General features: G+C 36.7%; 1 protein-coding gene across 1 annotated transcript; it reads right to left on the reverse strand.

Moving 5' to 3' along the window:
* Positions 1 to 5771: 5771 nt before the first annotated feature.
* LOC149787152 (E3 ubiquitin-protein ligase TRIM45-like) lies at positions 5772 to 8970 on the reverse strand. Its single transcript, XM_089978348.1, has one exon. It carries the CDS (start codon positions 8886 to 8888, stop codon positions 7779 to 7781), a length of 1110 nt encoding a protein of 369 aa, XP_089834474.1. The 5' UTR covers positions 8889 to 8970; the 3' UTR covers positions 5772 to 7778.
* Positions 8971 to 11198: the final 2228 nt, after the last annotated feature.

An 11198-nucleotide genomic window follows, 5' to 3' on the forward strand; every position in this document is an offset into this window, starting at 1 on the left:
AGAATCATTACCAGGTGTACCCCGGAACCGGTTATGGAAGCAAAAATGAGAAAAGAACCACCAACGATGTTACGTTTTTGACGTATATAAGGCATTGACAGCATACAATATTGTTTAACAGTATTTCCTAAAGATTTTGCCATTTGATATCAATATAAGCATGTAAAACGACTTTAAATTCCACAGTAATAATATTAAACGCTCTCCGCGGAGAGATTTTGAGAGATCTTACGCACAGAATGCAATGATTATTATATTGCTAGTCCGGACATCGATATATGTGATTAATGCTTTAGAACTTTCTCCACAGCGTTTAAGACATAAATTGTAGACTTTGTGACATGATACTCGGTGTAGTGAGAACAACTCGCCTCCTGGAGGTAGAGGTAGGGTAATTTTGAATGTGTTTACATTCAACTTAAATTACACATTGGTTTGTATTACTAGCTTGCAAATAAGAATTTGTGGCAATTGATCCAAGTGATAATTCGTATCAGACAGTGTTGAAATCCAGGGCGATCATGCCCTTGGAATATACAGGTATGGGCTCTGGGTCAGAAATTGGAAGACAATGAATCCTTCAACACAGAAACAGAACTTTTAAGGGACAGGAAAATATAAATGTATTGTATAACTGACATTTATCCTTGATATAACATCATACTCCCTCATTACAGGACTTTTACTGTTTCATCAGACCGCTCCGGTGGCCTAGTGGTTAAAGCGTCCACCTCGGATGCGGGAGGTAATGTGTTCAATCCCCCGCAGAGTCATACCAAAGGCTTACACAAATTGTACTAACAGCTGCCTCGCTTGGCGCTCAGAATTAAGAGGTTAGTGTTAGGACTGGTCGGCCTGGTGAAAAGATAATATGATGGGGAGGACATCATGCTAAATGTGTGCGGCATGATGCCTCAGTGCTAGACATCACGTTAAACTGCCACACTGCAGACATCGTAGCGATATGACTGAAACATTGTTAAAGCTACGATACAAATTTAAATCACAAGCACAAAATCACACCTTTCCATCGTTGGTAACCTTTCCTCCATGTCATGACAGTGATGTATTCGTTTATTGCACATACAAAAGAAACATGCAAACGTGGAGCGAGGATAAACAACAGACTTAAGGTCTAGTTTTACCCTCTGGGGGTTGGCCAAAAGGTTAGAATTGCGGGGCAGTGCGGAGGTTGTGTGATCAATGCAGGAAACTGGGCGAAATTTGTTTTGCTAACTGATCATTCTTGTTTTCAAAAATAATTATATTTCATTCTAGCCTTAACGCAGTGGTGTAGTATTCTACAATTATATCCATTTCAAACATACACTGACCATTTCATTCGTGTATTGACAACGTTATAGCGATAATAAAAGTTCACGCGAGCATTTCTGCATTATTTATTCATTGCTAACTACAATTAAATTAAAGGATGTGCAATACACGCCATTGGAATACTCGATATTATAGTGTGTATGCCAATCCTCATTCCCACAGTACTTACCCCACCACCATCAACATCGACAAATAGGTTCTAAAGCAAAATCCTTCACAAACACGTACCATCGTCCTTCTGTTACTATATTAAAACAATTAAGTTATCAGATCTTGAAATATGATTTCAATTGCAGTTTTCATCTATTTGATCATTTACCCCCTGCTAGAAAGCCGAGGATAACACTCCTGCAGTATTTTGCCACAGGGCTAACATAACTACAACGTTTGATGAAATTTCCATACAGATATTGTGCTACCTGTTGACGGACAGAAAGACGAGCAGACATATCAACGGACGGAAATATAGGCGAACAGATCGAGTGTATTACGATTTCCCTGACGCTAAAAATAGTCTTAAGCATACATGATCTTGTTGTTATTGTTGAGTTTAATTATAAAAGTGTGCGCACAATTGTGCATGTGCCACCTTTTTCTGACTGCACCGCAGCCTGCTAGTTGTTCCTGGGGATGGGAATGGTGCCACCGCCCCCCCAGGCTTGTATGGGTTCAAGGAACCCTGATCGTTTGGCCTCAATCTGTGGGTCCATAAAGGTCCCTTACAGTTGAATGGTTGGTTGTCATTAGTGGGAAGGAAAGCTCGGGAACGGTCCTGGCTGCTTCACATCGCTGGTTTCTTGTTGCATTTGCCTTGTGTTTCCTTGCGTTTTAAGGTTTGTTTTTTCTTTCTCTCAAAATGTTCTAAAATGGTGTGTGTGTGTGTGTGTGTGTGTGTGTGTGTGTGTGTGTTCTATACTGTTTATAGAGGTTGTTAGTAGAAATCATGTATGAAGATAGATTTTCAAGGTTATTATGATATTAATAGTCGAGCTGTTTAATGTGTGCTTCCTACGTTATGTTATTTATCAGTTGTTAGATACTGCCTCTTTAAGTTATTTATTTATGAATGTTTTTAGAGATTGAATGTTATTTATACTTTATTTAGCAAGAGACCGGAGTCCTAGCTGATTACACTGTTCGTTAAGGACATCTATGACATCCGATTTTTCGGTTTCCTTAGTTTTTGATAGGTGCTTCGAAAGTGAATTATTTATTAAAATTTTTCTAAAACTGAATGATATATTATGATATTTATGTGGGGGCTTCTAAATTTATTTAGTTAGTTACTGGGTCTTTTGGTTTTGTGGGCATAGTAATTATATTTTTTTCCTAAGCTCTGCTGAGTCTATGAATTGATTTATATTTTTGTATGCTGATTGTTTATTTATATTAGAGTCTATAAGTAACTCTGGGTATGTGTGTGGTGATCCAATCTCTTTTTGGCTTTTGATAAATATTTTCCTATCGAGTTGATATTTTGGGCATATATTGAATACGGTGTGTAGATCTTCGGTGGTGTGGCAGTTAAAGCAGTTAATGGTTGTTGGTTTGGGTCCGGTAAACCTTCCAAAACTGCTTGCTTGTTTAGTTTTTCCAGTTATTATCCTGTTTATGGATTTTTGTTCTAAATAGGTACCCTTAGGTAGATGTATGTTCCTATCTACGTTTTGGTTTTGGTTTCATGGTGCTTTTTACCTTTTGTGGATGAGTTCCAAAAATCTTGCCATTTTTGGTCTATATATTTTTGTGCGAAGCTTAATGCTTCTGTAGAGCTATAGTTAAGCTTGATAGAGTTTTGATCTCCTAGTTTGGTTTGTGCAACTTTGTCTGCTGTTTCGTTGCCAGAGATTCCAATGTGCGACGGTATCCACATGAGCTCGACTAATTGATGTGCTGTGGTGATATCGTCGATTAATTGGCATGCTCTGTCGAGGAATGTTTTCCTAGAGTGTGTATTGCGATTTTGGATCGATTTGATAACGATTAGGGAATCGGTTTTAATGACTATTTTAGGTATTTGATTGTCATTGACCCATTGTAGTGATTCAAGCATAGCCTATAATTCAGTGATATAAATGGAGCAATAGTCAAGTAATCTGGATCCCGTTTGTATATTGAATTCAGGGATGACTGTTGCTGCTGCTGTTCTTGGTGGTTTGTTTCTTTTTGATCCATCGGTATATATTTTAACATAGTCCGGGTATTTTTGGTTGATTTCGTTTACCAGTACAGGTTTTAGTAAGTTTTCTTGTCCTTCTTTATTGCCTAATTTGGTAGCTTCAGTGTTAATCCTTGGTGGTTTTTGTAACCATGATGATTTGTTCTGGTCTATATTGTTTGTAACCTGTTTTTTGTTAGAGGCATCTTTTCTCTTAGTTCAAGGATTACTTTGCCACTTGGTGTGGTGGGTATGATTTTTGGTTTGAAGACAACTTTACACTTGTTTATAGCTATTTTGGTGGGATGGTTGTCTGGGTGGGTATCTTATCGAATGGAGTATCGGAGGAGCAGTTCTTGCCTACGTAATTTTAAGGGTAGTTCTCCTGTTAGTTTTTTTAGTTCTTCTAATGATGTGGAGGAGAGTGTTCCTGTGCATAATAGTAAGGCTTTTCTCTGGATAGTGTCAAGTTTTTGTAGTACAGGTTGCTGAGCCGAGTTATATGCTTGGCAACCGTAATCCAGTTTTGATCTAATTAGGGTTTTGTATATCGTGAGGAGGGTTTCCTGGTTGGATCCCCAGTCAGACCCTGTGATGTTCCTGAGTAAATTGGGATTTTTGTTACACTTCTGGGTGAGTTGTTCAATGCGCTGTTTCCATGGCAGGTGTTTGTCAAAGGACATTCCTTGGAATTTTACCACTGTTATGTATTTGAATAATTACTTTTGTATATAGAAGTTTGAATAGACTAGGTTATTATTTCGTTTGGCGGTGAATATGGTCTATACAGTTTTTTCATGAGATATTTTGAAACCCCATTTTTCCACCCATCTCCCTGTGTTGTCTAGGCTCTGCTGGATTTCTTTAACTACTGTTTTATTGGCAGGATTTCCATTCCTGCATATGCCACTATCATCTGCAAATTGTGACAAGTTTATTTTTGTGGAGGCTGCATTGAGGTCAAGAGCGTTTATCAATAGGTTAAATAGTAACGGACTTATTACACTGCCTTGCGGTGTTCCATTTTCAAGTGAAAATTCTTCCCAATGGGTGTCGCCTATTCTTGTGGTAATTTCCCGGCTTGTGAGGAAATCGCCAATCCAGTTGAACAAGCGTCCATTTATTCCAAATTGATTTAATTTGGCCATTAGTCCATTGGTCCATACTAGGTCGAACACTTTTTCTAGGTGTAGAAAATCCGCTATGAGGTTGCGATCGGTTTTCCTATGTGCGTTAAAAGCGAGTTGGATGTTTGTTTCCAATCTAACAAGTTGGTCAGTGGTGGACCGTTTGTTCCGAAGGTCACATTGATTTATGGAGAGTAGGTTATTGGTTTATGGGTGGTGTTTTAACCTATTTGCGATTATTGTCTCTATTATTTTGCAAATATTGTTTGTAATGGAGATGGGTCGGTACGAATTTATGTTGTTGGGATCTTTACCTAGCTTGGGGATTGGTAATACTATGGCCTGTTTCCATTTGGTGGATAGTTGGCCTTTATCCCATATCCTATTAAAGAGTTTGATTATGGCTATTATTATATTGATATGCAGGTTTTTTATAGATAATGTAACCTAACTGATCCTTACCAAGGCATGTTTCGTTTTGGGATGTTTTTGTAAGCATACTTGCATACTGTATTGACTCTACATTATCAATGCATGGTGGAAAAATTAAACAACGAGTCTGTTTATTAGCTTAGAGGTCGCTTGTTGGTGCGTGAAATGAGTGGTCCCGACGCCCGTATATCATTTAACAATTCGCATTATTTTCTTTCTAAAACACTATACCTGTGCTGCCCAAGTTTATTTTATAGCATTTTCATATCCAAAAATAATATTTAAAAACAATACATACAATGGCTTAACAAGTGACTTGGAGAAATTGCAGGGATGGCAGTACTTGAGACAAAGGAGGAGCATAATGACATTGTATTCGTAGTATTCGTATAATTAATTGTAATATTAGTGGAAGCAATTGCAGTGACAGTGTTTGTATTGTAGATTTTACGATATAAATATCGGACACAAAATTAAAATCCTCACTGATGATATTTATTGCAATTCGACATTTCTGTCTAAACCTAAACCATTTTCTGATTGTTTCCACATCGTTATTATTATTATTATTATTATTACTTTTTAAAACAAATTCAGATAATATATACCAGTATTTATAACGCTACAGCTATTCAATGTCTGTAACCTTTACTATATTCAGTGGGACGAGAGCTGAATCCACTGACCATGAAAAAAAAACCCCACAAAAAGTCAAAAGACAAGAACTCAACCCCATAAGACCAATCGATCATTCGCTTGCAGGTTCCGCTAGAATAGTGCAATCCAACCCGCGGCCCGCGGGCTGATTTTAAATGGACCGCCAGAGCTCGAACAGCTATATATTCGTTGATTTTTTGTTTTCTGCTGCTGCCCTAGGCTTCAAGAAAAACATTTTTCAGTGGCCCATGGTGTCAAAAAGGTTGGACAAGAATGCTCTAGAACAAAATAAGTAAATGAATGTTGCTCTGATATTCCTATTTCAGCACATAAAGAAAAACTTATTCGCTCTTATCAAGAGTATATTGATATTTTAATTTCAAAGGAATAGTTTTATGAAACTAACAACAACAAAAAATATCAGCAGTTGAGACGAAATTAAAATAATTTATCAAATGCTAGATTTACTGTTTTTTCATAGTTCGGAGCTCCGAGGATTCAAAATATAATACTTGTACCAAGAAGGGAAAGCTCTCTATAGGTACCATGGAAGTTAAAAGTGAGAAATTCGGGCACAATTCGTTTTCACAAAATATAAATGCACTACATGAACTTTGTATTCACATACATATTAACATGTTAATTAAATATAGCATCAATTTCTCATAATTGTATGCGGAATCACAATCTTAATGAAGGAAGTTTTTTTAAAAGACATGTTTTCAGTCAGAATAGTCTCAATCTACCAATGAAATATATTGTATACCGATACAAAATATACACAATGCGACCTTCGTATATTTTCTTCAAATCGTTAAAACCTAACGTAAATCGAACTGCAAACTTCAGTCTGATTGCAAAACACCTTTACACCTAAGCATACCATAATATTCCAGAGCATTTAAAGTCTGTGTTAATAATCAGCAGTATATATTTTTGTTGGCCTCACAGAGTAACATCCGCGCAACAGATTTCCCTCTTGAATATCGATCAAAGCAGGTGAATGGTTGTACGTGATTCTTATGCATGTCACTGCAGCTAGCGCGTGAGGCACTGTAAAATGTATAAGTAGGGCAGAAACTTCATACAGCAACCATAGAAGAAACTAATACAAAGTAGCGTTACATATGTATATATTCATATTTGCCTCCGATACAGTATCACCCGTCTTTATTTCTGAGTGCATACACACTGAGATTAGTATCTTTATAATGTGTCAGCACGAATTTGTCCCCTTCCTGAAACAGATTCCTATAGGAATCCTTTTAAAATCTTTCAGGAGGATCTGAATGAGGGATCCTTCTGGAGACATTTGGAAAATATTCAAGGATTGACTTCCCACAATATACACATTGTCATCTCTGTCCAAAGCAACCCCCCTGTGAGTCTTGTAGATCCTGATGTTTGAATGTAAAATATTTCCTACCATCCAGTCCAAAGCAATGCAGAGAGTTGTCTTTAAATACAGATATATACAGGCGAGTCTTTAAGGCGTTAAGTGCGACGTAAGTCTGGTTAATGCCTTTACCATCAAATTCATGATAGGATTTCGTCTTCCCCTCCAGAGCGAAGAGACTCCAGTAGTACTTCTTTCCGTCACCACAATGCCCGGCTACTATCAACTCTTCTTTACTGTAAGCAGCAATACCAAAACACTGGCATTGAGTAGGTATCTTTCTGATGGGCATGATCGAATTATCTTGTAGGGATAGTATGTGTATTGATTTTCCAATGGGCACAGTTACTGCTAATTCCTTTTCTCCTATCATACAAACACAAAACGGCTTTTCTGAGAATGTGTAACTAGTGATGATTTCGCATGAAGAGCCAAAAAGGTAACAGGCATAGTTATCATAATCAGCCAGTAACATTTGAGTAGCCTTAGTAGATATTGTAGATGTTACACTTGTAAACCAAGGGGTCTTATTGTCTGGAATATTTATCCTCTTAACACTTACAGCTTTTGCTTTACAATCTTTTAGAAGCTTGAATCCATCACATAAAAGAGGACGTTCGCCATTTCTCTTCATCTTAAGTCTGCTTATTTCACCTTTTGGAATCATAGTAATTTATTCTAGTTGTGGGTTGACCTCTAAATACAAGGTTAAAATGTTATTCTTTGAGTACTTGCCCTCAATTTGCTGTTGGGACATTGACAGCTGATTCGTTATTCTTTTTGTAAGCAGGAACATTTGAGACTGTGATGCATTTTTCCTTTCTAAATCCAGGACGACATTCGAATTCCGAACGGCTGCTTCATAAGATTGGCAACATTGGTTCAATCGGTCTATTCTCTTCTTTTCTTCGTCAAACATTTTCTTCCCTTCTTCTTTCACCCTCCTTTCTAGATCATCTAAAGCATCATTAATTTTTTCTTTCAATCTTTGTATTTCAGCTGCCAGTTCATTTACGTTTGTTTCTAGCTTGCTTAGATTTGATAAATTTATCTTTGTAAACTGCTTTATTTGACCTTCAAGATCTTGCACCATCTCTTTCATTTGCATCAGTGAGTCTGATATATTTGGTGATTCGGTTTTGAGCTTAATTACGTTAGGACAATTCTCATGATTGTCAAAAAAGCAATTGGTGGACATCAAAGTTTCATGAATTGTACAGAAAAGTTCAAGAGGATTGTGCGCATGCTCGGTGCAATGAAACACCGCATGATTGTCCAGAACAGTATTCTGATTTCCAGGCAATTCTTCAATTTTCAAAATAGTGTGAGTTGTCGACAGTCTTGACCTTTTGTGGCCTTTTGAGCATTTCCCACATAAAGCCTCTTCACATACAGTACACATGTCTACGGCAGAGGAGGTGACATCCTCAGCCTGGCAAACGTTACACACAAGATCTAGTTTCACTTTTGATTCCATTAACAAAGAAAGTACGAGTGTATCCAGAGGAAACAATAATATCCATTTATCTGTAGGAATTTCGTCTTTTGAGCGAGACTGATTGCCGCATATTGGACAGCAGAATTCCTTTACATATACATTTACAGAAGCAGTGTGAGTAATGTGAGACAGTAAACAGTCTTGACAAAACGAATGAAGACACGGCAGTCGTCTAGGAGACCTAAATACTTTCTGACAAAGTGGGCAATTCAACTCTTCTGATACTCTTGTTTCCTTCTCCACCATTTCGTCTGAAGCTATCAAAGCTTCACTTGATGTCGACATTGTAGACTTATATCATTTTATCTCACAGCTCTTGTGATAGTAACTCACCCAGTGTGTCAGTTGTCCGTATGAGATTCACTGCAGTTTGTACTATTGACTGGTTCACTGTTGTATTTGGGGCAAGTTTATGCTGCCAAATGCGTTTAAAAGTGACGCAGATACACACACATTTGTTTCATCTGTACGCTTTGTGTTCTTCCTTGTCGGTTTGCAAAGCAAATCGGCATTTTTCGTTTTGTACGTAGATCACAAGGATGTAGCAACTATTTAAGGAGTTAATACAGAAAAACCCAGTCTATATAGACTAATACTTCCTTGTTCTTTGCTTGGACTTGTCTATGCAGAAAGCGCCCTTATTATATATCCTCAGTTACAAGCCGGTCATTGATGTCGAACTTGTCATAGGTACTCCCAACAACACTGTTAGTAGTTTCAACGTTGGCAACTGTTATAACATAGTCAATATTGTAAATCAATAGTAGCGCAATACAATTAGCAGGTTTTCCATACTGTAGACATTAAAATATCAAAATGAACGTCTAAACTAGATTGCCTGCTCAATGTCGGATGAGAACAACAATAAAAAACACAAACCTTTACGCAATGCAGTTATTGCTATTTATAATTAATGCAGACAGATATTAAGATTCCATCAAAAGGTTTGTCACCCTTTTTCAAAAGTAAGACGTCCATGATATCATGAAGTTAGTATCAAGAAAATTCAGAGTCGTCATATTTTTAACCAGATGATAATACTCCTTGTATTTTAAGAAATCTTTAAATACAAAAAAGACATTAATTTTTAAGTATCACAAAATAGACTCAAAAAGACTAATGAAAATATTATGTTGATTGCTACTTAATCATTAATAATTATGTAGGCCCGTTACGATGTGATCGGTGAGCATTTGCAGTTCAGTGCATCTTTTTCTTTCAGTCTCACGTATTTGTTCTCTGGCCCTGTTCCCTTTTTCTTTGTCACGTGCCTGTTTAAATGAGTAGTTGAGCAGTGGGGTTTTCAGACTGTTTACGTCTCCGGGTTCGTGCCTTACACACCCCAGCACCCACCCCGCGTTTCACCCAAGCTGTAAATGCGACAATATCTCAAAGATAACAAACACATTCTAAATAGTTTAATTCTAGTTTACATCCTAAAATAATAACCATACATGTTATACCTTCAGTAACTGTTGTTGTACTTATCCCATGCTGACGTTTATTAACATTCTTTACAATGCACGAAGATAATTTGGTAACTCATATGGTATATTGTCGGATATTTAATGCAATAGTCCTCGGGTTCGAAACCCGCACAGGCTTCCTTGGGTCAGATTTCGTAATGCGTCCATGAGAAAAATCACTAAGTTCTCATTTTCGTGGTATGATATTGCCAATATTTTCTTAAAAGTGTCGTTAAAATCAAGCAACCAATCTGCTAATGTATTTATCTCTTCACAGTGAATGATTCATCTTTTTATAACGGCATCAACCTTTCTAACTGGATAGAAATATAATGCTGCATATACAACGTATGGATAAATTATATGTATTTTGTCATATAGTCTTTCTATATGGCATGCTTAATAATATAACTTGCAAGTGAGAAAATTGTTCCATATTTCCAATCTGATCAAGTATCCCTCACACCATAAAATAGGTCAGCAAATAAATGCTTTGTACATATTGATCACCCAGCCAGTTTATCAGTGTTTGACAGGTTATTTCTATATTCAGTACGCTTATTCTCATTACGTAAATAAAGTACAGTATATCTTAAACAGCGATTATTTTTAAAGAGTTATGCAGCAATGAAATATTACACGCCGTGTACAAGCTAATCGCACCGATTGTTTCTGTATTTGATAAACCAATTAACCATAGCTTGCAATGTCGTGTTTTGAAATTAATCAAAAAGGTCAGATTAGTTTAACAAAAAACATATTTCTGTGATCAACTAAACTCCCCGTTTTTATGGTTTACTAGATCGTTTGATTTGGTTGACTTTTTTACTATTACACGAACACGCATAAATCATTTTAACTTTCGTGTATTTATTTTTTCTTTAGCATTACACAAAAATGGATATATTATTTTAACATTGGTATATGATGATATATTTTCAAGGATTATATCCAAGATATTGTTATGTCGTGACGTGGACATGATTGACAAACACGTACCGTTGTGACTTGGATATAATGAATTAACACGTAATGCCGTAACTTGGACATGAGGAACAAATACGTAATGCTGTGACTTGGATATGATGAACAAACACATAATGAAGTGCCTTGGACATGATTAACAAAT

Source organism: Sinohyriopsis cumingii, chromosome 12 (assembly GCF_028554795.1).
Source record: "Sinohyriopsis cumingii isolate HCF-2022 chromosome 12, ASM2855479v2, whole genome shotgun sequence".
Lineage (NCBI taxonomy): Eukaryota > Metazoa > Mollusca > Bivalvia > Unionida > Unionidae > Sinohyriopsis > Sinohyriopsis cumingii.

What these genes read in the sequence shown, in the direction of transcription:
- LOC149787152 (XM_089978348.1), bottom strand. Translation starts at nt 8,888, where the DNA reads ATGTCGACATCAAGTGAAGCTTTGATAGCTTCAGACGAAATGGTGGAG.